The 27,353-nt window shown below is 37.4% G+C and overlaps 1 protein-coding gene across 3 annotated transcripts; it reads left to right on the forward strand.

The window, feature by feature from the left end:
- Positions 1 to 1,838: 1,838 nt before the first annotated feature.
- Positions 1,839 to 25,493, forward strand: HOATZ (HOATZ cilia and flagella associated protein). 3 transcript variants are annotated; one of them, XM_082627753.1, is made up of 6 exons: positions 1,839 to 2,093; positions 2,817 to 2,859; positions 3,350 to 3,416; positions 22,427 to 22,486; positions 23,098 to 23,150; positions 25,323 to 25,493. In XM_082627753.1, the coding sequence occupies exons 1-6, from the start codon at positions 1,868 to 1,870 to the stop codon at positions 25,378 to 25,380; spliced, it is 507 nt and encodes a 168-aa protein (XP_082483879.1). In that variant the 5' UTR covers positions 1,839 to 1,867; the 3' UTR covers positions 25,381 to 25,493. The 3 variants fall into 3 exon arrangements, with proteins under 3 accessions (XP_082483879.1, XP_082483877.1, XP_082483878.1); XM_082627751.1 differs by lacking the exon at positions 2,817 to 2,859 and having other exon boundaries at positions 3,346 to 3,416; XM_082627752.1 differs by lacking the exons at positions 2,817 to 2,859; positions 22,427 to 22,486; positions 23,098 to 23,150; positions 25,323 to 25,493 and adding an exon at positions 4,517 to 4,622 and having other exon boundaries at positions 3,346 to 3,416.
- Positions 25,494 to 27,353: the final 1,860 nt, after the last annotated feature.

Consider the following 27,353-nt stretch of genomic DNA (forward strand, 5'->3'; position numbering starts at 1 on the left):
TGATTGTACTCTGATGCTTACAATCACTAATTCCACTGCCATCAAAACAAGACACAGCATCACCCGCCGCCCCTCCAGGAGGAAGACGCCACCCTCGGCGGCAAACCGCCGACCCCACGCGTTTGAGAAGAGCCCACTGAGCTTCGAGATTTGATGCGTCAGCGTTTAGCGCTGCTGACGGAGCACCTTGTCAACATGCTAGTAACCCCTGCAGACTCCTGCGAGCTGCTGCTTCTAGATATGGTTAAACTGTTAGCAACCTCTAGGAGTAAAAGTAAGATTGTACAATACCATGTAAGCAAAGCGAAATCCGTGGTGTTGAATGGCTTTAAGACATTTAAACTGCTGGGTGGAGCCCCCTATGTAACGCTTAATGCTGTTTGTTGTGATTCATTGTGCCTATTTTTCATTATTTAGTAGGGTATTCACCAACCCACCAAGTAATGTGAGCTACAACTGAAACAATGATTTGCCTATCACAACGTATGGGGCACCAACCTGAGACGCAGTTTATGATGAAAGCCTTTTTTTTTCTGTGAGTCTAGTTACTAGGCAGTGTAGTTAGCTGATTGCTAATAGTACCAATCACTAACCACACGGCCAGGTAAAAAGATTTGGGAATTCATCTAAATGAGCTGCCTGTGCATATCAATGTTCTGGGGGTGGGGGGGATTTGGGGGATTGGAATTTGCTAACATTACCCATTGCCTGTTTTTCAATAGGTCAGCCAAGAGAGATATCCACATTTTGGCTGCTAAATATACAACATATGTAATATATGTATATCTTTATATACAATTTTTCAATATTGCTTCAGTCTCTGAACCAAAAAATGTTCGGATATGTTGGGGAATAGGATTTTTCTCCTTAGCTGACTGTCATTGTATAGATTTGTAATTATCAATTTTTGAGCTATCTTTTTGTGAGACTGTATTAATACCTTGAAAGCATAAAATGCCATAAGGTCACTATGGAAACCATAAGGCCATAAGGAAACTAAACTGTGGTTATTACCAAGGTGTCCATTTCCTTTCCTAAACTGGTTATATGATGTCCATTTCAATTCCTGCCACAGTAATTAAACTTTCCTATCGCTGAAATGCTTAAATTGTTCCTAGATTAACCAGATCTCCCGGGAAAGCTATGCACATACACTTATTAATATTTGTATAAGAAGTCATTAACCAAAATTTTGGTAGTGTTTTTCATGAAGGGACTGGGTCCACTCATCCGATATATTTACAACTGTTGTAGTCTAAGCAGCTTTTAGTGGGACTCATGTTACAATCTAAATCCACCTCCTTTCCGTAAGATTGGTCTTAAAGGATGCAGGGGGGAACGTGTATAAAACATTACATACAGGGGTGCCTATCAGCCCAGTTCACACCTCTAGCTTCCATAGGCTAGGTTGTTAGCTGCCTTATTGAATTCACCAACCACTTCAGGCCCAGAACTTCCCCATAGAGGGTGCTGAGCTACAGCAATCTGGTGTGGAAAGGGGATTGGGACGGTGGAGCTAAGGGAAGCTTTATTTAGATATAGTTGGCGGGAAAGGAAGCTGGTCGCGGGTGGGGGGGTGGGGGGGTGGAGGTGGTGGGTAGGAGGCTAACTCAGAATAAAAGAGAGCTGAAGGGCTCCCCCACTGACTCCAACAGGACAAGACGCCTCAAAGTTGATTTTTTGACTCTCCTATCTCGACTCCAAGGCTCTGCGATCACTGCAGAAGTGGGATTCAGGTGGCGCACAAGCGCGCACGCGCTTCAGGCCGTGGTTGTGGTCAACTTAGCGGGTTTCCGGCGGAGGCTGGGGGGGCGGGGGGGGCGCTGGGAGAAGAGCAAGGGAGCTTGGAGAAGCATACTGAGTTGCCATGGAAACGAGGCCCAGCAAGGGTCTTAGCAGCCGAAGGGAGTCGTGTGAAACTCACCCGCAGGGATTACTGGTGTTCACCGGCTCTTCGGATCGCGATGCCAACTTGGCCAAGCAGTTCTGGATCGGGGCGTCAATGTATCCCCTTAACGAATCTCAGTTGGTGCTGTCCAGAGGTAGCAGTCAGCGTCTGCGGGTGGCGCGGCCCTCGAGGAGCAGTGCGCTTGGTGAGTAGCTGCCTCCTATCAGTGATTTCTGCCTCCTCCCTAACCACTGGGCAGACACCAGAGCCCCTCCCAGGAGAAACTGCCGAACCTAATTCCAAAATAAGAATCTTTCATTCAGATGTCTAAAATCCTGTACAAACAGTTCTAAAATCTTCCCAGCAATCCTTCCACCCCAAAATGATCGGTGGTGTCTTTGTTACATCTAAAAGTCCATCTGAAAATATCCCTTGGTTATGACATCTATTTGTCTAAACAGTATAGAATAATCTGGGCAAATGTTACATGTTGACCAGAAGGATACGAAGGTTGGTTTTTTACATAATAGAGTTCCAAAGTGAAAGCCCTAGAGAAGGTTGAAGGCAGGGGCAACATTAGGAACCAAGTTTCCTGACCTGTAAGGCCTAAGATGGAAAACTGTTTTGCAATTTTTTTTGTGTGTGTGTGGCACGCGGGCCTCTCACTGCTGTGGCCTCTCCCGCCGCGGAGCACAGGCTCCGGACGCGCAGGCCCAACGGCCACGGCCCACGGGCCCAGCTGCTCCGCAGCCCGCGGGATCCCCCCGGGCCAGGGCACGAACCCGCGTCCCCCGCATCAGCAGGTGGACCCTCAACCACTGCGCCACCAGGGAAGCCCCCTCTTTTGCAATTTTTACAGGAATAGAAAAATTAAATACCTTTAATGCTGTGGTTTTTCCAATGACTACTTCCCTTTTGTATTTTGTAGAGAAAAGTTACTTCCAGCCTTTTCTCCTTGAGAAAAGCAGTCAGTACCAAGTTTTACGCCTTTCAATATCCTGATTCCTAGACTCTTAAAAAAAAAAAAAAAAAAAGGTAATAAGTGTAAAGATACAACTTCTTCCTTTGGCATAACTTTCTGAATTGCATACCAAGACCCTGCCTCAGGGACCACCCCATTTATCCAGAGGAAAATGCCTAAATTCCTATAACACATTGAATAGGAATGTAGAAATTGTAATCTATGATACTGCAAGTAAGTTCTGTTTAGAGACCTTTTCTTGTCTCTGGACTTGGGCTACTCCTCTTCTAAAGAGATTAGAGGTTCCCTGCAGCCAGCGCTAATTAATTCAGTCTCCAGTTATTTATGAATCTGGTTCATAAAGTTTCAAGACAGTACATATTTGTGTTTACCTTCCAACTTTATGTATTACCTTTTAAACTTTAATTTTTTATCAACATTATTGTAAAATCATGATAAAATTATTTCAGGTTATATGTGATTCTGTTTTCTTTAGAGAGAAAAGATGTCACTGCTGAAACCCTGAAGATTCAGGAATCTGAGGAGAAAAAAAAGTATCTCCAAAAGGTAGGCTAATATTTCAGAAAGTCATCTGATTTTCATTAAAATTTCATTATTATTTTCCAAATCATCCCAATTATTCTTTTTTTAACATATGTATATAAAAATTTTCTGCTTCTAGTATGTCAGCTTAAGCAATAGGAAAACCTTTATTAGAATTTTAATTTAAGTTTAAGAAATTCTATTAAACTTTGGCTATTCTCAGTCTCTGCAAAAGCCCAAGGATGTGTAAGAACAATGAAATCAGAGGGAAGTGGGGAAAGATGGATTCACACACTTTCCACCCAATAAGGCCCCAAACCATATACAGTGTTGTAAGAACAGAAATATTGTAAGAACAGGAAAAACTGAATAGAATTGACTATCTTAATAGGTCAAAATTAAATGATCAGAGGAATGAGTCCGTCATTTAGAACCATTTTGCCTAAAGGCTGCAATTAAACACATTGGTGTTGTCAAATCAACTGAACATGTCTCTTCTTGGCAACATCCCTTGTTTGCTTTTCTTTTGCAGGCACAGCCTCTAACTCAACAATTAACACAGTGATTTATAGAAACATTTTGTTTGGTTAATGGATAAATTCCATTCCTCTAACTGTTCCTGTACTATAAAAGCAGATAGAGGATTTGTCTGGCCTAATGTCTTTAATCAACAGATGTATTGGCAAAGTCCAAAAGATTTATTGGGAATTCTACATAAATTACAGAACAATGCATTGGAGTTTGCTGATCACATTAGTTTCCTTTGTGGACTCTTGGTGATTCCTCCAAACAAATTAAGTGATTAGAAATAGTCAGCATTTTATTCTCTCTTGAGGATATTAGATAATGTATATTTATACCAGGACTTAATAGTGGGAAGGGAACCTAATTTTCAGTGAAGCAAAAATCATTAAAAGTTGACTTCTTCAGTGCATTTTAATTTCATTTTTGGAAGGGATTAGAAATAAAAGATTAAAGACAAACTATTATCCACTTCTTTCATCTTTTGTCAAACAATTAAGACAATATGATGAGTTACAAGTAGATGTTCTGCTAATGGTAGTCTTAGAACTGATTTCCTTGCCTCAGGTTCTTCTATTATTAATTACTTAATTAATTCCCAGATATCTATTCAGATCCCGCCATGTGCCAAGTACTGTACTAGATGCTGGGAATACAGAGATAAGATGTGTTCCCTGATCTCAAGGAGTTTATAATCTGGTGGGGGAGAATGCCAATTAAAGGTAGGAATTATGATACATTTTTATGACAGATGTATGCAGTTAATACTATGGGAACACATGGAAGGACATCAAAGTCAAGCTTAAGGAATCAAGAAATCTTCCCAAAGGAACTGAGTTTCAAAGAATGTATAGAGTTGACCAAACAAAGAATATCCTCCATGCTGCACTAGTTATCTTCCTAAAACCCAAATCCTATTATGCTGCTTTCTTACTGTATTAGTCTGCTAGGGCTGCCATAACAAAATACCACAGACCAGGTGGCATAAATAGCAATTTTATTCTCTCACAGTTCTGAAGGCTGGAAGCCTGAGATCAGGGTGCTTCCAGAGTTGGTTTCTGATGAAGCCTCCCTTCCAGGCTTCTAGATGGCCACCTTCTCACTGCGTCCTCACATGGCAGAGGGAGAAAGCTCTAGTGTCTCCTCCCCATCTTGTAAGGACACCAGTCCTATTGTATTAGGACCCCTAATGACCTCATTTAACTTTACCTCCCTAAAGGATCTGTTTCCAAATAGAGTTACACTGAGGGTTAGGGCTTCAACATAGGAATTGCAGGAGTGGGGGTGGAAATGACACAATTCAGTCCATACACCTACTTTTGTTCTTTTTCCCCTGGCTCTCCATTTCTGCAGGATAGAGACCAGACTCTCCAGCATGGCATTCAAGTTATTTTCCAGTCTGACTATAACCTGACTGGCTTCTACAACTCTCCTTCCTCTTTCTGCTATACCCCACCCTACCCGCAATGCAGTCTACTCTGTACAGTTCGTTCTCACCACTAGGCTTGCGCACACTGTGTACCCCTCCCCATATGTGCTACCAAAGTGGTAAATGGATAAAATATATTTTTTCTAAACCTAAACATGCACATTATACTGTGGTATCTGCCAAATTGTACATTAAGTCAAGTGGGTCCTGCAATGCAGTATAAAGAAGATTCTATTATGTCGAGAGTACAAGATAAGAGACCTAACCAACCAGCAGGATAGAAAGAGAATATTACTGAAACTGTGCCTTGCGAGTATATAGGAGAGCTGAATCAGTTTGGTACGATACAGTTCTAGTCAAATAATGCCATGGTGAAAAAAGCAAGAGAATTGTGTAATAACTGAAGGCTCTTACAGATATCCTCAGATACTGTTGTGATGTGGTACTCATAACACCCAATTTAGTGTGCTATATATTAAACTAAGCGCTGTATATGCATCAACTCATATTCTCCTTAAAATAGCCTCATGATGATTATTTCCATTTAATCAAACAAGGCTTAAATGATTTTCCAAAGTTCCCACAACTGGCAAGTGGCCGAGCCTAGATTCAAAGCCTGTCTCCTAACTCCAAAGCCTGTGAGACTCATCGTGTTGTAATGATTGCTGGCCACGGCATTGTTCAGCTATGCTGCCAAATATTCTAAAATTCAAAACGGTGGTATGAGTACAAGTATGAGAAACAGTGACTATACGCTGTTTCTTCAACCTACAATGCACTTTCGTGTCTCCAGCTAAAATGCTCTCCCCCATTTACCTTCAAGGCCCAGCTCAAATGCAACTTCTCTGTGAAGCTTTCCCAGAGGTGACTTAGAGACAACAGAAGGAATAGCTCCCTTCTCTGTGCTCTCAGAGCAAGTCACAATCTGTGTTATAGGTAACTGTGTTATAGGTATGTTTCTGTCCTTCCTGCTAAATTCCAGGCACCATAGGGTTTGGAAGTCTGACTCGGCCACTTACTATATGAGTGACCTTGAGCAGCCTATTTAACCCCTGTGAGGCTCAGCTTCCTCAGGTAGAGAAGGAGGAATGATAAAAATATCCCGCTCATCGAGTTGGTATAAGATATGTAAAGCACCAGGCCATTGTTTTCTCTCAACAAATGTTAACTCTCTTTTCCTCCATGAGGGCAGAGGTCATTTCTTATTTACTTAACTCTCGTGCTTTTCCGGCTAGTGAAACTCAGTAAATATCGATATTTGTTGATTGAATAAATAAATTCATAACTGAATTAATCAGTGAACATATGCTGTACACAGTGATAACACCATTTTGGTTAGCCTTTTGTACATATACACATCTGGCAAATTTTTCTAGGCTGACAATTTTTGAAAGAATATTCCCCAAAGCTAGTCTGTTTGCAAGTCTGCTTTAGGACCAATTTAGCATATCCCCTCGCATCTCGGTTTTGCTTTTACCTCGTGGGTCTATATATGATGGGAGGAAATGTGACTCCCTGTAATCACTAAAACATAGAATCTATTTTTGGATACTGCTGTTTTTCTAAGTCCGTTGTACTCTGCATTGCTGCCACCACCATTCTAGAATTCTTACCTTAATGGCAGAATATAATTGGGGAGGTGGGAGGTTCTAGGTAACTAATAAAACATTTACAATGATCTATTCAATTTGAGAATCTTCTACATATTTTGAACATATACATTTGTATAAGTAAAATGGCTGGTATAATTTTCATTATAAAAAGTGAAAAAGTATTTCCCATCAAGTCTCTTAAAGGTTTTTTCTTCCACTTTCTCCTTAAAATTAATGATAATCTAAAAATTTATCTCTGTCTCTCCTAGAAGTACTTTTATAGCTTTTTCTCCCCAACTGATACTGATTTTTCAGTTGCTAAACTTTTAAAACTTTAATGTTATCCTCCATTTTGGAATATTTTCCAGGTATACCTTATAAATGCTTTTGGTTAGTGGACAAAATGCTATTAATCACATGTACTATTTCTGCGATGGATATCCATGGCAGAAAATCAAGAACAATTTGACTCTGTCAAGATTAAATGGCTTACTCTGTCCACAAAGGAAACCTTATAGCACTCTACTGGACCATTATTCTTCCTTTAAGAGTTCTAAAGTAGTCTGAAAACATTATAAGAAATGAATAGTCAGCTAATTCTTTGAAGTCATAAAACTAATTTGCTTTTTAGTTTTGCCACCTTTAAGAAAGCTCTTTAGCTGATTATCTCTTTATGAAAAGAATTATAAATAATTCATTTGCTGGGAGGAGGAAGAAAAGATCAGAGCAGTACTTTAAGGCATGTATATAGATGACGTATTTAGAAATGTCCATCTGGAATCAGAGTTTTAATGTGAGTGAATATAAACTAAAGATTTTCACAAGGAAAATATGCAATCTGCAGAACAACAATAAATATATACTCTTGGGCTTCCCTGGTGGCACAGTGGTTGAGAATCCGCCTGCCAATGCAGGGGATGCGGGTTTGTGCCCCAGTCTGGGAAGATCCCACATGCCACGGAGCGGCTAGGCCCGTGAGCCATGGCCGCTGAGCCTGCGTGTCCAGAGCCTGTGCTCCACAGCGGGAGAGGCCACAACAGTGAGAGGCCCGTGTAGCGCAAAAAAAAAAAAAAATATATATATATATATATATATATATATATATATACTCTTTATTGGGAATGGGGTTTTAATCTGTTCAGTCACACAACCTGTACAACCAATACTGACCATAGTGTAAGTCTTCCTCAAAAGTCAATTTGCTATATGGTGCTTCAGTGAACCAGAAGCAAATCATGCTATGATGAGAACATTCTTAGAAGAAGAGTCTAAGAAGTTTCACAAAGGTGTATTTTTAGACACCGAATCATGAAAGTGGAAAACTTTAACATTATCCTCCATTATCTTACACTTTCAAAGGGATACTCAGAATCATTATAAGTCAGTTTTGTAGAGCCAAACCAAAGATACAATAAACTTCCTCAGTGTCATTGCCCAGGATGCTCAGATAAAAGAAAATCCTCTTTGTTGTCAAATTGCCCAGGAATGGCTTCCCAGACAAACCAAATTTTTCTCAGTCCCAGTGTTATCTGGCTTTGTTTTAATTTTGCTTTCCTTCCCTCATGTAATAATAACAAAGTTCCTTTTCCTCCATAAAATAAATACCATTAGGAAGTGGTGGATTTCTCCTTCACCAACAAAAGATACTTATTTAAATTCTTGTTGTTCCTAATTTGTCAAAGAATTCAAGAGGAAGAATCATAAAAACAGACTGTGCATTCACAGTAACAAGCAAATATTTTGGTAGTAAATGCTAATTAAAAGATTGCATAAATATGAATCACTCTTTTAAATCCTCTATTGTACCACTTTGTTTTCAAACGTTATTCAATCTTGGGAAACATTTTCAGTTGACAGATGAGGTTCCCCTCTTAATCTTCTTTAGCAACATCTACGAAAAGATACTCAGGGTAAGAAATGAGATTTGAGATCAAATAGCTGAATTCATTGCCCCAGGCAGACCCAGCCCCAGAGTTGGATAGGATCATGCCCCAAATGCATCGCATCCTCTTTTTTCCAAAGATCTGTATACTTTCTCTTCTGTATACATTCACCCTAAGAACAAAATTAAAGCATTTTAAGCCCTGCAGTACAATTAGGCAAGGACCCATACTATCTATCTCCTGGTAAAACATGATTAAATTAAACTACTGAACACAGAATGAAGCAAAAAAGGATGGTGTATTTTTTTAAATAAAGGCAGAACTATCAATTTGATTCCAGCTACAGGAAGCCTTATTGTTCAAATTTGTAAACACCTTATAAGCAGTAGGATGAATCAAATAGAATTTATTGAAGAACTGGGTAATTCTGTGGATCAGGTAACTCAGAAAATACAACATACCTGAAATCAAATCCGTAATCTGCCTTTTCCCTTTGCCTCTATCAATGGCAAGATGAAAAGATATGTAGGTAAGTTATGTTGGAGCCAGATAAGAAAATTTAAAATTTTCTATATCTATATTTACTTCACCATTTAATCACTTTCTATGCTAAGGTATTTTAGTCACCATAGGTGTGGTCAAGCATACCCTCAGAGCCTGAGGTGATACAGCCATTTGTCTATTTGGCTCCTGAGATTTTGCAGTTCCCCAAACCACTGTGTTGGTAATATAGTCAATCCTCATTATTCACAATTCCATATTTGAAAATTCACTTACTAGCAACAGTTTATTTGTAACCCCAAAATCAATACCTGTAGCACTTTCATGGTCATTGGAGGACATTCACAGAGCAGAGAAAAATTTGAATTGCCCAACACACATGTTCCTAGCTGAGGCTGAACAAGGCAATGTTCTGCCTTCTTGTTTCAGCTCATACTGTGAACAGTATCCTTTTTGCAGTTTATTAAGTGCCACGTTTTTTGCTTTTTTTTTTTTTTTGATGATTTCACTGTTTTAAATAGCCTCCAAGTGCTGAAGTACTGTCTAGTGTTCTTAAGTGCAAGAAGGTTGTGATATGCCTTACGGAGAAAATACATGCATTAGATAAGCTTTATTCAAACATGAGTTATAAGTGCTGTTGTCTATGAGTTCAATGTTGATGAATCAACAAGGTATTTTAAATAAGGTGTCTATAAAGAGAAATACACATAAAACAAGGCTATATATTGATCCATTAGTGAAATGTGATCAAAGACAGGCAGGAACCTAGGAGACATGATCAGCTCGGTGACATTGAGCCTACAGTTTCTTCCGCTTGGAAATGCTTTTCTCCCGTTTCTCCCTTTAGCTAATGCCTACTTGTATTTAAAAACAATTCAAAACTAGTCACATTCAAGTCTCTCCTCATCCTTATATATTCCCCAGGCTGATAACAAATGCTCCTTCGTTTGTGCTTCCCTAGTACCCTGTGCATTCCCCAGTCATAATCACTGACATATAGTACTATGGTGTAGTTGAGGTATGTATAGTGGTGTAGTTGAGGTATTTCTCCTGCAGGCTCTAAGTTTCTTAAGGAAAAGGATCATGACTTCTTCGACTTTATAATCACAATACCTGGCAAATATCAGATGATCTCCTAACCTACCAAATAAATGCTTATGAGTGAATAAATAGATGAGTTAACTTGTCTGGACCAGAATCCTGCATAATAGTCCAGTTCCTTGAGCTGGATGGCATATGAGGTACTCATTAATAGGAGGACGGTCCAAAATAGGATTCACCAAGACTCAGAGGCCTCACAGACTCAGAGGTAATGAACAGACATGTAGTCACTTGTGAAAAGGATGTGTAAGCAACAGACAAGAGTGGAAATACAGTCTGTAAGCCACAGAAGAAGGCCGCAGTCAATATTATCAGTTCTCTGAAGAACGCGATACCAGGAAAAGGCAATAAATGGAAATTTAAGATCATGGTGCCAAGGTTCAACAGCATGTAAAAGAAATCTTGATGTGGGAATTAGAATTCAGCATCAGGAGTAGAAAATAAGTCAAGGCCACTGTCCCAGAGTGTCGGGGATACTAGACAAAGAAACAAGACAAGGACTTGAACACATGGGACAAGACAATATTCTATATAGTAGAACTTTGGTACAGAGATAGGCTTGGTTTTAAAATTAAAAAAAAAAAAAAGCAAATTCCTAGAAGCATGTACCTTTCCCCCAAACTCCAATCACATTCCTAAACTTTTGTGTCATTCCCTACTGCCATACCCAGAAAACTACTTTAGAGCCATCAATATATGAGACAATTCACCTAACTATAGTAATTTTTTCTTGGCCAAGCCAAAAGATACTGTTCAAAAATCAATTTACCAATAATTGATTCTATTGTTGAGATAAACTCTGTTAAATAACTATTTAAGGAATAAAAAGGCATATTTTCATTGTAACATTAATTCGGTAATTTATTTGAAAAAACTTAGAAGTTATTTAAGATATTTTATCTAAACTTTGAAACTTTTATTTTAAAGGATAAATTTTTAGAGCACTGAATAAGTAAAAACAAAAAGAAAAAAGATAGTTCTTAATTGTGGTTATAAAGTTTTATATATTACCTTTGCATTCTCTGGGGTTTATGGCCATAAATGTTCCCAATAGATATAATGTAGATGTTGGAGTAGGTATAGACATTAGTCTCTATGTGTGAAGTTGAATTGGACATTGTATGAGTCTCAATGCATACAGGTGAGGGCCCTGCACTGAAGTGTAGGGTCAGAAGTCCAAACTGAACTTTACAGAATGTTTGCCCAAAGCAGTGGAAAAGTTTGTAGCCTTAAAAAAAGAAGAGACGTAGGCAAGGAAAGGGCCAAAGCTGAAGAGACAATGTCAAGCTCAAGCAAGAAGAGCCAAGCAAAGACATCACCAGTAGGATAAGACCCCAAGCCAAAAGTTAGGAGAATCTGATTTGGAAAAATTGTGCAAGATTCACTCAACAAATATTTATTGAGTGAACATTAAAATTCAAATCTCACTTATTGCTTTTTAAAAGAATAAGTGCCTTTTAAAGCAAGCATTAAAGCAGTTTTTCACTTTGCTGTACACCTGGCATTGTGCTGGGCACTGGAGAACAATGATGAACAGCAACAAAAAACAAGATACAAACTCTGTCCTTATCTGAAACTTGCAATTTAATTAAGGAGAGAGATACTTATGAAGAATTTTAAATGATATTAGAGGAACATTTAATAGGGCGGTATTGATCCAATCAAAAGAGTGAGGGAGAATTTCTGCAAAGGTTAAGCTGAGATTCGAAGGAAGAGTGGGCATTAATTAAGCCAGAAGGAGCGGTGGAGGGAGTATCACGAGAGCATTCCAGACAGTAGAAACAGCATAGCGCATGTCCGAAGCTGAATGGCCAGTGTGGTGATGGGAAGGTTAGGCCATAGTACATAAACAATAAGAAACCATTGAAGGGTTTTAAGTTGGGGGATGATAATATCAGATTTGTTTGAAAAAATTCAAGAGAATGAATTAAAAGTGGCTGGAGCAGAAGTGGGGAAACCAGAGTGAAGGCCATTGCAATCATCCAGTTGGGAGGTGATGGTAGCTTGGATTAGGAAAAAGTAGATAGATTTAAACGATATTCAGGAAGTAAAATAAGTAGGACTTCAGTTGTGTATTGGATATGGATGGTGAGGCATAGCAAGGTATCAAAGACAACTCATAGTTTTCTGGCTTGCACAACAGGATGGATGGTGCCATTCTCTGAAACAAGGAACGTTAAATAAAGGTCAGGTGTTGGGGGTTTTGGGGGAAGGCGGAAGGGGTTAGAAGTTCAGTTTTAGACTCATGGAGTGTGCCTTTGAGATAAGCAATGATAAGCCTATTCGAGCTGTCAAATAGGCCTGTGGGCTAAATATATGGACTAGAGAAATATGGGCCAGAGATGAGATAGAGTCATCTGGATGGAGAATCCCCCACCCTCTCCTTCTTACAACCTAATGGGCAGGACAGGAGAGACATACCTGAAAGATGAGGTCAGTCCCATTCACCCATTCATCATATCTGTGTAAGCATCAACATGATGAAAACATGAACGACTCAGCAGTTACTTGTTTGCTAAGGACAAGTCTTGGTAATTATCGTAGACCGAATCATCAATAGTATATAATTCAATCATATATAGAGGTATCTTTAATATATCTATACTTTATTGAATTTAAAGGTGTAATAATTCATTTTATGCTCATATTGTTCTCAACATTAAAATTCAAATCTCACTTATTGCTTTTTTTAAAAATAAGTGCCTTTTAAAGCAACATTAAAGTAGTTTTTCACTTTGCTGTGCACCTGAAGCTAACACAACATTGTAAATCAACTATACTCCAATAAAAATTTTTTAAAATTAAAAACAAGCTGGGGAAATTTAAAAAATAAATAAGTAAAGCAGTTTTTTTTAAAATCACTTACGCTTATACTTTCATGCATTTGTTTTGTGTGACTTTTAAAATAAGAGCTATGCGGGACTTCCCTGGTGGTCCAGTGGTTAAGAATCCACCTTCCAATGCAGGGGACGTGGGTTCCATCCCTGGTCAGGGAACTAAGATCCCACATGCCATGGGGCAACTAAGCCTGTGTGCCACAACTACAGAGCCCACGCACTGTGGAGCCCATACGCCACAACTACAGAGCTCATGCACCGCAACTACTGAGCCTGCACGCTCTGGAGCCCGTGCGCCACGACTGGAGACAAGCCGGCATGCCACAATGAAGACCCGACGCAGCTAAACATAAATAAATAAATATTTAAAAAAGGAAAAGTATTAAAAAAAATAAAATAAGAACTATGCTCTTCAGGTAATTACCATTGGTTTTCCATTAAAATATATGTAACAGAATTAAGAAAAAATATGTAACAGAACCAAGAAAATACACATTTTTTATTCTTCAAAACAGATAAATTCATGTTTTATCAAAACCTACATTTAAGAAAAATTGTTGACTCCCTTTTATGTAATGACTGATATGTTTCTCTCATTTTAGTAAGCCACTATTTTTCAAATGAAAATTATATATGCCCAAACTGGGATTTGAGCCAGGATCAGGCAGTTTTCAGGAGGTATGAAAATGTGCTTAGACATACATTTTTTTCTGCAAGTCAGCATTCTTCCTCCCTCCGATTAATAATCCTCTAACATCTTCCATCCACTCCCATAGATGACTGCCTTTAGATCTACCTTCTAAATATCAGAATAGAGCTGGAGAAAGCCTTTTCACTGATTAGTCAGGCTATCTTTTAAAGTACGTGGTAGATCATTGACGGGCCAACAGTTCTGTATCTTATTATTATAGTAGATATAAATTCACTGTATGGAAGTTGTAGAATCTACATAGCAGATTTCTATTAATAGACAGGGAATGGTAGTAAATTCATAGAGTAAATTCACAGTTGAAGCATTCTGCTATCAAAATCAACAGGCCAAGAGGCACATACTGCCTTTTGGAATCAAGCCCAAATGTGAGACATAGTTTTACCTTAAGCCAATAGTAATGCTAACCTTCCTCAACTGCATTTTGTAACAGAACAGGAATAGAAGCTACTGAAGATTCACTGTGTAAAATAAGAACTAAGACTCCCTTGTGATTCCATCGGGCATTTAACTTGCAATTATTGGCATAAAGATAAAAATTCAATTCTGGAGCCTCAAGAAAAACATCAGATAATGTTCTCTAATCTCTTTAAAACCACAGAACTTTGGTTCTGCTTAGGTAATATTCTAAAATTGGAATGTACTGTAATTCTCATTTTATACTTATAATCAAAAGTCATCATAAATATTTAGTGTACATTAAATAAGATCTTAAAAGGTTCATCAGTTTATAGGTACCACTATAGTTTAACTATTCTTTACCCTTTAACCACTTTTTGCAAAGTGATACATGATCCCATAAAATAAGTAAGTTAACTTTGATCAAGCAGACTTCACTCTGGATTAGCTCCCCCTGCTGTGTATTCCCATAACACACATTTTCCACTAGAATATACATTTTTCTGTGAGAGCAGAGACTTCTTCACCATGGTTAATCCTAATTAATTCTTCATTTCCAGATTGAATAAAGAAACCATTCTGTTACTGTGTGTGTATGTGTGTGTAAGTGTGCCACAATCTCTAGTATGTGTTTTAAGTAGCATAGCAAAAGAAACATGGAATCAAACAGAACTGAGAATGAGTTTGAATCCTTGGCTCTGCCAGTTACTACTTACCTAATTAATGTTAAGTGACCCTGAGAAAAGTTGTTAATTTTTATGTTGGTTGAGTTCCTTCTATTTGTAAAGAGACAATAATATCATCTACCTCAGGATTAAAGGAATTACACAAAGCCTGACATCCATCAGGTACCCAATGAAAGTTTGTTTTTAACTTCTCTGCTTTCCCTCTTTTTTTTAACCCATAATTGAAAAATAAAATTTTAGGAAGTACAAAATAAGCTTTAGTATTAAATGAAATGGTTTGACCAAAGTGGTAAATCTCAAAGGATGATGAGTAGATTATGAAAGACATGGTCACCCAGGTATCCACATCCTGATTAAACGATGCAATCAAGACTGGCTTGCTCACACTGTAAAGAGACTCTCACATATTTTTCTTAACCCTATCTTCATCATCTGCAAGAAGAAAAATTACCACTGAAGGTATATTTTGAAATTTCAACTATGGAGCAAAATTTGTGGGCAAAGTTAATTTAACCATTGCAGGTAAATAAAATATAATTAAATTTTATCATAATGCCTCTCTCTACAAATATAGATTAAGAGGTAAATGTCATGATAATTCTGCAGGTCTAGATCAGTGCAGGTCAGGGTTCTCAATTAGAACCCTGTCAAAAATCAAGGGAGAAAAGAATATTATTATATTCCACTATATACACACCTTTTGCAACAGTTCTTGGAAACCTAGAAAAAGACTCTGGTATAGAAGCTAACTTAGAAGCCAAGGTTATTAGAAGTGGTGGATAGTACAGCAAGTAGACCCAACTCAATCCAAGGCAAGCCCAACCCATGAGCTAAATATTGACTAAAATTAGTTGAAATGAAAAATATGGCGCTAATCTGCATAAGTACTATAGGTTTGGTTTGTTTGTTTTTGTGTTTGAGTAAATAGGTTTTTTTTCCCTTGCAATAGTTTGGTAAGTTACTAGGAAATCATCCATTTCATCTACATTTTCAAATTTATTTGTGTGAAGGATTCATAGTGTTTTTAATCATCTTTGCTGAGCTCTAGTTATTACCCCTTTTCATTTCTAATCATTTGCATCCTTTTTCTTAAGTAATTATATCAAAGGATTATCTATTTTAATAGTCTTTTCAAAAAACCAACATTTGTTTTTATTATCCTCTGTCATTATTTTTGTTTCCTGTGTTATCAGTTCTTGATTTTTATTACTTCTCCCTTCAATTTTGGGTTAGTTCTTATTTTCATTCTAACTTCCTTCCCTTCTCACTTTCTTAATTTTCCACTTTATCTCTTTTCTAATATAAGTATTTATAGTTATAACTAGCCCTCAAAGTACTATTTTAGCTGCAACTCACAAGCTATATAATGTTTTCATTATTATTTCACTTTAAGTATTTTTAAATTTCTATTTTGATTTATAGTTTGTCCCATGAAGTATTTAGAAGTATGCTTTTTAATTTCCAAATCTATGAAGTCTTCTTATCTCTTTTTTATTTCTAACTTATTAATATTGAGGTCAGAAATATAGTTCCTATCTTCTACTAAATCAAGTATAAACAGAGCTATCTTTATGTCAAGGTCCTCAGCATGATGCCATTCAACTATCCTACCCTATATACCTCTATTCCCCAAAACAAACATCTTGTCCCAGTCAAGCCAAGCTTATCACCATCTTTCAGCAACTTTAAGTTTGTTCCAGCCTCTACATCTCCATTTATTTTTAATTGGATGAACTGCTATCTTCTTTTCATCACTGAGCATGCTTTTTGTGTCATGATCATTAAGCTTTTCCCCTAGCTGCCTTTCTCCCTTTGATGTATTATCTTTAAATCCTTAGATTATTTATTTTAGAGGTCCTTTAGGGTTCTTCTAAAATTTTTACATGTTTTAAAATCTTAAACTTATATTAAGATTTTAGATTCAGCGATGAATTTGTGTAAATATTATTTTCCTTTATGTGCTTTTTTTCACATGTTTTAATGTTTGTGTCATGAGCTTGTATTGCATTGATAGCCAACGGAAAGAATAAATATTTTTTAAATTTCTATTTGAGTTAATATATTTCCCCCAGTGCTTCCTAGTCTATTTTCTTCAAGTGTTTTTCCTTTTCCAACCATCTGCTCCTCTCACTAGAGAATAGTAATATTTTTGAGAACTAACTACACAGCATATATACTCTAAGTCCTTTACTCATATTCTTATTTAATCGTCAGAACAGCTTTGTCTGAGAAGCTTTATAATTACCGATGAGGAAGCTGAAGCAGAAACATGTAAGTGACTTTTTCAAGGTCACACAGCTAAAATATAGTAAAGACAGTTTGAACCTGGGTCCATCTGACAATGGAGCCAATGTGCTTAACTACTGTACCACACTGGTTTCAAGAGTTTCTAGATTCTCTAAGTATCGGGATGGTTGCCAGGTTACTAAGCAAAGAGCTTATTGAATTGGAACCAGTTCAATACTCTTCTAAGATATTCTTAAGATTAAATTCAGTAATTAGTCTCCTATACTGTGGTGGTCAAGAGAAAATTTCTTTTGGTAATGTAGATAGGTAATCAGAGAAATAAACACTACCATATGTTATCTTTGATGAATGTTTCAGTCAAAAATTTTTAATCATAATACAAGGAAGAAATGCATTTTTCATATGAGAACCAGGTCTTGAGAAGAAAGGACCTTTCTTTTAGAGTCTAGTGCTTATTAAGAGCTTTTTGTAACTGAAATTTAACTGAGGAAAAAGTTTATAATACACTGGAGAATTTGTAGAGGAATTTCTACTGCACAAAGGGCAAGTAATGTCTTAGATATCCCTCCTTGCTTCTCCTTTCTTCCTTCCAACTCTATTCACTAACTCACCTGTAGGTAAGAGGTTGAATCATCAAAAATCCTCCATGCCTGTACACAGAAGGTGGGTAATCCATCCTTTCCTCCTTTTTCCCACTCTTTCACATTTTGAAAGCATTGAAAAAATTTTTTTCTATAATAATAATAGCTACCATTTATTGAATTTCCACTGTATGCCATGCATTGTTAAGCAATGTTTGTATTATCTCCAATTTTCACAACCTTCCTTATAGATGAGAAATCAATACTCAGAGAAGTGGTTCTTTCATTTACCCAAGGTCACAAACCTCTAACCAATGGGATAGTGATTACATTGGAAGGAGGAAAGGAGGAACCAGGAGGAATAGTTAAGATATTACTTGCCATTCATCACACAGCAGAATTGGGGTTCAGACCCAAATGTATTTGACTCCACTAATCTATGTTGCCACCCAAATTGTTTGGCTCTGAAAAGCCAAAAATAGAGAACTCAGCAGCTTAATCCTTGAAGTGACTAAAATTCATTAACCTTCTATGAGATATTAAATGTATAAATGATCATATCCTAACTTACTAAAATCACTTTTTATTCTGTACTTTATTTTTTCGGGAGTAGGATATAACTATAAGTAATATAACTAAAATGTATAATATAAGAAAATATCCAGCATTAAAATATTATAAATATATTATGATACATAAGTCTTGGGGATATAATATACAACATTATGACTATAATAAAAAATACAGTACTGGTATATTTGAAAGTTGCTAAGAGAGTAGATCCTAAAAGTTTTCATCAAAAGTAAAAAAAGGGCTTCCCTGGTGGCACAATGGTTGAGAGTCCGCCTGCCAACGCAGGGGAAACGGGTTCGTGCCCCGGTCCGGGAAGATCTCACATGCCGCGGAGCGGCTAGGCCCGTGAGCCATGGCTGCTGAGCCTGCGCATCTGGATCCTGTGCTCCGCAACGGGAGAGGCCACAACACCGCGTACCACAAAAAAAAAAAAAAAAAAAAAGTAAAACAAAATTTTGTATTTATATAAGATGATGGATGGTAACTAAACTCAAGTACTAATCATTTCACAATATATATGTATGTCAAGTCATTACGCTGTACACCTTGAGCTTACACAGTGTTGTATGTCAGTTATATCACAACAAAAACTGAAAAAATAATTATAAGTATAAATTCTGACCCCCTTATGCTAGTATTTTAAGAATTAATAAATGATTTAAATATCTTATAAATTCCATTAATGAACACAACCGAAACACCATGGTTAGAAATGAGAATTCTTTTGTCGTTATGAAATTAATAAGTAAATTATTTATCCCTACTAATAAGGTAAATTGTAAGAATTTTCTCTTGTCACTGAATGTATTTAGTTTTCTTGGCAGAGATTTCTTAGAATAGTTGGCACTGTTTTTGTTCTGATGACACAGTTGCCTTCAGTAGTTTTGTTATGCATTCCCAGGAAACATGTCCAGGAAGCAGAAATCAAATCATATTTGAAAACTTTGTTTCTGGTGCATTATATTACAAAACTGATTAAGTTTTGTAATATAATATAATCCATTATAATAAAAAAGCACCAGAAATCAAAATTTAAATGAATGACTTTTTTACCCTACTGTTATTTAGAGTCTTATAACTAAATATTTGTTCATTTATATTAGAAGCATTATAACAATATAACTTGCCTGTGACTACCCAATAGTTACACAGAAAATAATCATATAGTTTTGTTCATAGGGAATTTTAAGAACTAAACTTACCCACTGTTTAATTTCACTTTCTAAAACTTTTTTTTTTTTGCTTAGACTAATGATTGTGCATTAGACAGTGTAATGGGTTCATTCATATATCATGAAAAATCAATTCAACGAAAATTCATTGAGTATTATTTACAAGGCACTGTTAAGCTCTAAGGAAGGATAAAAGGATGAGTAACACTCTGAAAGAGACATGGTAGCAACTATGAGATAAAGCAGGGAAAGTAAGATCAATACTGTAATAAGGGTATAAAGTGCTGTGTAATCCCAGTATGGGAGCATTTAATTCCCACTGAGTACATGTGTAATGGGAAAGTTGGAAAAGAAACTAACGTTGAATATCTACACTGAAAATATCCCAGGTCTTTTTCTATAGACATTATTTTATTCAATCCATAGCAAGTTGACAGGTATTTTTAAATTAGCTTAGTTTTTCAGAAACAGACTCACAGAAAACTAACTTATGGTTACCAAAGGGGAAAGGTGCAGGGGAGGGATAAATTGGGAGTTTGGGAATGACATATACACACTACTATACTTTTAAAATAGATAACCAACAAGGACCTACTGCATAGCACAGGGAACTCTGCTCAATATTCTGTAATAACCTAAATGGGAAAAGAATTTGAAAAAGAATAGATACATGCATATGTATAACTGGAAAAAAAATAAGCTTAGTTTTTAAAAGACACTGAATTTTTTTCCTTTCAATATCTGTGATACATGATGCCTTAAATTCAAGTAAAAAGAAGAAATCTTGTCCTAAAATAAATAAAATTAAAACTCTGTAGGCTCTTAAAAGGCAAGATTAATATGACTTGAACGGAATGAAGCAAAGCCAAAGCAGCAGTGTACTCTGCAGATTACTCGTGTACCAGCACAGCTCCTCCTCCCACGTCTTGGTGGAGCGTGCCTGAGCTTTGCAGCTTCTCTTGCAGCCATCAGGACTAAAGACTCATCCTGAGGAATTACTTAGTAATATGCAGCCTCCAGGGCTTTGCACACCCTGTTTCCTCTGCCTCAAAAGCTTTCTTCCCCATCCCATCTGTACTATTATCTGGTGACTACGCTTTCAGGCCTAATCTTGGACATCACCTCCACTGGGATATCTTCTCTGAGTTTCCCCCACAGATAAATACACACCTTCATCTGAATTGAGAGTGCCTCCTCGATTCTCTTATTTCACCCTATTCTAATCCCATTGTAGTATATGTGAGGTGAGACTATTGTCTTTTTCTCCACAAGTCTGCCATCACCTGGCAGGCAAGAATGGTATTTTGTTCAGCCCCTAGCACAGTAATGTTACATCATAGGTGCTCATTACAGATTGAAATGTGTCCCACCAAAAAAAGAGATATGTTGAAGTCCTAACCCCCAGTACCATGAAAAGTGACCTCATTTGGAAATAGAATCATTGTGGATAAAATTAGTTAAGAAGTTAATACTAGAGTAGGGTGGGCCCCTAATTCAATATGACTGGTGTCCTCATAGGACAGCCGTGTGAAGACAGGGAGAAAGCAACATGCCACCGAAAGCAGAGATTAGAGCTACACAGCTGCAAGCCAAAGAAAGCCCCAGATTGCCAGCAAATGACCAGAAGCTAGGAAGAGGCAAGGAAGGATGCCCCTACAGGTTTCAGAGGGAGCATGGCCCTGCTGACACCTTGTTTTGGACTTCTAGCCTCCAGAACCGTGTGACAATAAATATCTGTTGTTTTAAGCCGTCTAGATTTTGATACTTTGTTACTGCAGCCCTAGGAAAACAATGCAGTGCTTAATAAATTTGAATGGATGGATAGATGACAGAATTTTTACCTAGATATGACAAATCTGTGTCCATTCTCAGTTATATCTTCCTCCTAGCCTTGATCTAAGCAGAGCTTCTTTCATTTTATTTGGCCATTTGAACCTACAAGTTTGATTTGTCAGATTCTCAGATTTCTTTCTCTCCTCTTTCTCAAACACTCCAGATGCGATTTTCTGCCTCGCCATCTCCAATACTGAACGTAACTGTATTCTATGAAAAAAATTTTGTACCCATATTTGCCTCTTTGTATACAGTCTATATCTTGATAAATCTTTGTGCCTGCACTAAATTAGTGGGGAGGTTGTTTTGTTTTTTATTCTTAAGAAAACTAACCTGAGGATGTGCATGTCTCAATATCTTAAGACAGAGGAGCAATGGAGTGTGAGATTCTGTTCTGTATGTAAGCTACTTAGAAGAGCCCTCTTGCCATGGATGTACGTGGTGGCATGCTGTTTGAGCTGGCTGATTTTGTGTCTTGCTACCATTTGGTGGCAATTTAGTGTGGTGGCCAATAGCTTGGGCTTTGTTTTCAAGTAGAGCTGGTATCAAATCCAGTTCTGCCACTTAAAACCTTGAGTAAGGTATTTAACCTTCGTATTCTTCACATTCCTCATATATAAAATGGGATGATAGTGATGTCAAAATTCTGAGTTATTATAAGAAAATAATGATATAACATATCAAGTTCTTAGTATGGTTCATGAGGTAAAGTCAATAAAAGTTATTATATGGGCAAGAAAAATTCTCTCCATTTAGAATCAAAATCAAATTATTTTGTAAAGCAGCATCCTCTGGAATAAATACTGAATTGTGTTATAAACGAAAAGTATAAATCTATTATGGAAAGAATTTTTAATTCTGCCCCAAAATACAAGAAGGAAAATGGAAAAATCCTACCCCTCCCCATGGACACATAGCTTTATTATTGAATCAAAAGACTCATCCGCTTTTTTTTTTTCCTTTAAACAGGCTAAAAAGAGAGATGAGATTATCCAACTCTTAAGAAAACAAAGAGAAGAAAGGATCTCGGTGAGACTGATAGTGAGACATTCAGATAAACCTTGGGGCGCGGCAGGGTGGGCGTTGGTGATGTGAACTACGGCAAATTCTGAGAGGTTTTATAGCTTTACTCCTTAAATCTAGGTGCCCATGGTCCAGAGCCTTTTATATGCTGGAGGGGGCAGGGCATAGACATCAGATAATCTGACAATCCGTGATAAACCAAAGATATCTCCACAGGGTGCAACTCTGCTGGCACAGAAATGGTGCTCTTGTCTCTGGGCTCATTGTCACATGTTGTAAAGCCGTAGGATATTAACATGGGCTACTTCATTGCTAGTATTTGTTTTACAATGATTGATCTTGCTTAGATCCTACAAAAACAAATGCTAAATGAAGAGGAAAAAACAATAAAAAACAATAGCACCCCATACACTTCTGGATGTACAAACACACTCTCCTGAATGAACCCCAAATGCCCTAATCTGGACCATTTCTAACCCCACAGTCTCCAGATTTAAGAAGCTGGTCATTATAAACTCTGTGATAATTTTACCTCAGATTTTTTTCAAGTAAGTAAATTTCAGTCAGTGCAAGAACTAAAAATTTTCCTTTTTTATTTTTATTTTGTTTTGTTTTAGAAAGAACTGGTTTCCCTTCCTTATAAACCAAAAGCCAGAGTACACAAAGCAAAGTAAGTTTACTTCTGTCAAAGAAGTGCTTCTTTTTTTTTTTTAGATTGCTCCCTACCTTCAAATCTTCTAAAAACCCACCCACTGTTTTAGAGATTTCTTGCCTTGAGAAAACTTTCTTCTGCTCGTCTGCATTAAAGCCTGTGCCCACTTACATGTCTGTGCAACATGCAAGTATAAACTGGTGCAAACAGGAGAGTAGATCAACCTCGAGTCTGTACACATTCTCTTCCCCTCCTTTCTCATCCTGGGTGATTGTATTCACCTACCATCACTCCCCTTCAGCACCACTATCCCCTACCCACACCTAGCCCTGCCATCTTTGGCAGATCAGCAGGTCTTCTAGATTATCAACTCTGATATCACCAAAGGCATACCTAAGCTTGCTAAATCTAAGTTCGTGTAGCAAGGGCTCTAGCTTCACAGTGACAGGTTAATAGCCTTATCACCGGAATAATGTTAGAGCAGCACCAGGCACATGGTCCAGAAGAGTTTAAAGGAAACCGGCTATCACTGGTTAATCACGAAAGAATCCCTAATAAAAAATGTAAATGTCTTCATTTTTGTATTCTGATTGAAACCCAATGTGGCTAACTCGACATTAATTTGACAAATATTTATTTGCATACTACATTCAGGGAAAAACAAAAAGTAATAGAATTTTTATTCTTATCTCATTGGTATTAAGGCTGACTTCCTTGAATGTTATCAGATGTTATTAATGAAAAATTAATATGTCTATGCTGATTTTTAAAACTTCTGAAAAAATGGAAAGATCACTTAATCACCTGGCTATATTGCCTATACAATGTTCAACAGCTTAATTTCTTGCTTTTCACCTAGATGATTTGACTTAGCTTCTAAGGGTGAAGCAAAACTAGTTCAGTCAAAAGTTCACTTATCTGATTCAAATAATGAAGATTGCTACTTGAATTGTATCAACAGATCTGTCTGGGTACCTTAGATTTCTGTGCATATTTTTATAGGAATGATCAGAACAGTCCTGTTACTATCCATGTAGATTCACCTAAGAGTAAAACATTATTTCACAACTTGAACAGATAATTCCCTTCATGATTGAAGTGCTTACCTAATTCCTTTTGTATACCAGGTTGGCCTCCCTCCTCTGTCCTGAAGCCTTGAATTCCATTCCATTTCACTGTGACATCTTCTTCCCCTGAGCTTCTTACACAGTTACTGTCTGCACCATTCTTTTGGCAGTTAGTCATGCACTACTTTGTGTCCATATTTTATAATTATTCAACTCTTATTATCTCTTAAGTTGTTATTTAACTTTTCACATATTTTTTACTCGTCTATGACTATATTGTAAGTTCCATGAGAAACTGGGTCACCCAAAGTGCCTAGCACACTGCCTCCATGTAGGAATTCAGAAAATACTTGTAACCCCCCTCAAAAAATTTTTTTTTGGCCATGCCAAGTGGCTTCCAGGATCTTAGTTCCCCAACAGGGATTGAACCTGGGCCCGACGGTGAAGGCGCCAAGTCCTAACCACTGGACCACCAGGGAATTCCCTGTGACAAAAAATTTTAGCTAAAAAATGTCATGTAGTTCAGCATTAGCTAATTTAGAAAGTGGTGTTTCTATACTGTACAGTACTTTGTAAACATTTTTAAATTTGTGAAATATCTTAAACACAATTTTATTTTAATTTTGCCCTCTTTTTCCTCCCTCCATCCTTTCCTGTCTACCCAAACCTTCCCCACATATACAGATATGCCCTTACCATCACTCCTTCATCAGATCTTAGGACACTCCAGGTCCCCTTCTGTCAGAAAGAAAGAGCTAGAAAGTGTATACATAGTAAGGTTTCAGTGGCACTATGTTTTTTTATCCAATATTTGCTTCATAAAAGAGGGCTGACAAGAAGGAACAATGGGTCATCCAAAGAAATCAGTCACCAATGATGAAATCTCAGAATTTTGAGTCAAGTTTAGGAAGTCTGCTCCCCTGCCCTTCAAGTCACACTTCACAGTGGAATGACCACTCCTCCCACACAGAAGTTTACACTTGATTGCAAAATCTAAGGCATAGTCAGAATGCAAGACAGTAAATCTTTATTGGAGAAACTTTCAGAAGTTTTTTTCATGCCACGTTGTGTTCACAACTACAGAGTTCTGTGTATTGGAACTGATTCATGTTACTGCCAACAGGAAAGTGATTTCAGAGTCAGATAAAGAAGACCAAGAAGAAGTCAAAGCCTTGGACTAATTTGATTGACACTTGGGAGAGGATGGCTCACTTAGATCTTCACTTTTGAAACAACCTGCTCTTACATCAGGATCATTGGAATCAGTTAAATTAGACAAAGAAATAAAAGTTAAATATGCAACACTTCTAGGAATTTTACCAGTTATTGAATACTTGTGTCTATTTACTGAGTGAATATCACTGTATTTGGTACCACACAGTAATTGTCTCTCTCATCTTATACATTCACAAACTCCTATTTATCTTGTTTTCATTTGAAGGGTATTTCCAAAATTGCTATATTTGATCTATGTTATGAATATCAGATAAACAAGAAACAGGGGCTTTATGTGCTTCAACTTGTAGACCACCAGTAAAAACAACTAATAAGGAAATAGAGATGAAAAGTCAGTCCTGAAAACTTTAAAGTCTTCTTGCAGTAAAAAAAAAAAAAAAAAAATCCATTTCCCAAAATTTGGTTTATTCAGTTTCTGGAACATATCTAAAGTCAGAAGTGAATTACTTCTAGTTCTGTGACTAGCTGGCTCAACATTCCTTTGTCTTATTATTTTTTTATACAGCAGGTTCTTATTAGTCATCAATTTTATACACATCAGTGTATACATGTCAATCCCAATCGCCCAATTCATCATGCCACCACAACCACCACCCCTCCACTTTCCCTGCTTGGTGTCCACACGTTTGTTCTCTACACCTGTGTCTCAGTTTCTGCCCTGCAAACCAGTTCATCTGTACCATTTTTCTAGGTTCCACATATATGCGTTAATATATGATATTTGCTTTTCTCTTTCTGACTTACTTCACTCTGTATGACAGTCTCTAGACCCATCCACATCTCAACAAATGACCCAGTTTCATTCCTTTTTATGGCTGAGTAATATTCCATTGTATATATGTACCACTCCTTCTTTATCCATTTGTCTGTCAGTGGGCATTTAGGTTGCTTCCATGACCTGGCTATTGTAAATAGTGCTGCAATGAACATTGGGGTGCATGTGTCTTTTTGAATTATGGTTTTCTCTGGGTGTATGCCCAGCAGTGGGATTGCTGGGTCATATGGTAATTCTATTTTTAGTTTTTTAAGGAACCTCCATACTGTTCTCCATAGTGGCTGTATCAATTTACATTCCCACCAACAGTGCAAGAGGGTTCCCTTTTCTCCACACCCTCTCCAGCATTTGTTGTTTGTAGATTTTCTGATGATGCCCATTCTAACTGGTGTGAGGTGATACCTCATTGTAGTTTTATTTTGTTTGTTTGTTTTTTAATATTTATTTGTTTGTTTGTTTGTTTGTTTATTTGTTTATTTTTGGCTGTGTTGGGTCTTTGTTTCTGTGCGAGGGCTTTCTCTAGTTGCAGCGAGCGGGGCCCATTCTTCATCGCGGTGCGCGGGCCACTCTTGTTGCGGAGCACAAGCTCCAGATGCACAGGCTCAGTAGTTGTGGCTCACGGGCCTAGTTGCTCCACAGCATGTGGGATCCCCCCAGGCCAGGGCTCGAACCCGTGTCCCCTGCATTGGCAGGCAGACCCTCAACCACTGCACCACCAGGGAAGCCCCTCATTGTAGTTTTGAATTGCGTTTCTCTAATAATTAGTGATGTTGAGCAGCTTTGCATGTGCTTCTTGGCCATCTGTATGTCTTCTTCGGAGAAATGTCTATTTAGGTCTTCTGCCCAATTTTGGATTGGGTTGTTTGTTTTTTTAATATTGAGCTGCATAAGCTGTTTATATATTTTGGAGATTAATCCTTTGTCCCTTGATTCATTTGCAAATATTTTCTCACATTCTGAGGGCTGTCTTTTCGTCTTATTTATGGTTTCCTTTGCTGTGCTAAAGCTTTGAAGTTTCATTAGGTCCCATTTGTTTATTTTTGTTTTTATTTCCATTACTCTAGGAGGTGGATCAAAAAAGATCTTGAGGTTCAACATTCCTCTGTCTTATACACATGGACGTAATCCCAGTGTCAATCTCCC

The sequence above is a fragment of the Mesoplodon mirus genome (genome assembly GCF_964341445.2).
Source record: "Mesoplodon mirus genome assembly, chromosome: 7".
Taxonomy (NCBI): Eukaryota; Metazoa; Chordata; class Mammalia; order Artiodactyla; family Ziphiidae; genus Mesoplodon; species Mesoplodon mirus.

Bases quoted from the DNA above. Each gene is read 5' to 3' on its own strand.
- HOATZ (XM_082627753.1), top strand. From the start codon at position 1,868: ATGGAAACGAGGCCCAGCAAGGGTCTTAGCAGCCGAAGGGAGTCGTGT. The intron at 3,417-22,426 runs GTAGGCTAATAT...TCCTTTAAACAG, and splicing joins AAAAAAAGTATCTCCAAAAG to GCTAAAAAGAGAGATGAGAT. The intron at 22,487-23,097 runs GTGAGACTGATA...GTTTTGTTTTAG, and splicing joins AAAGAGAAGAAAGGATCTCG to AAAGAACTGGTTTCCCTTCC.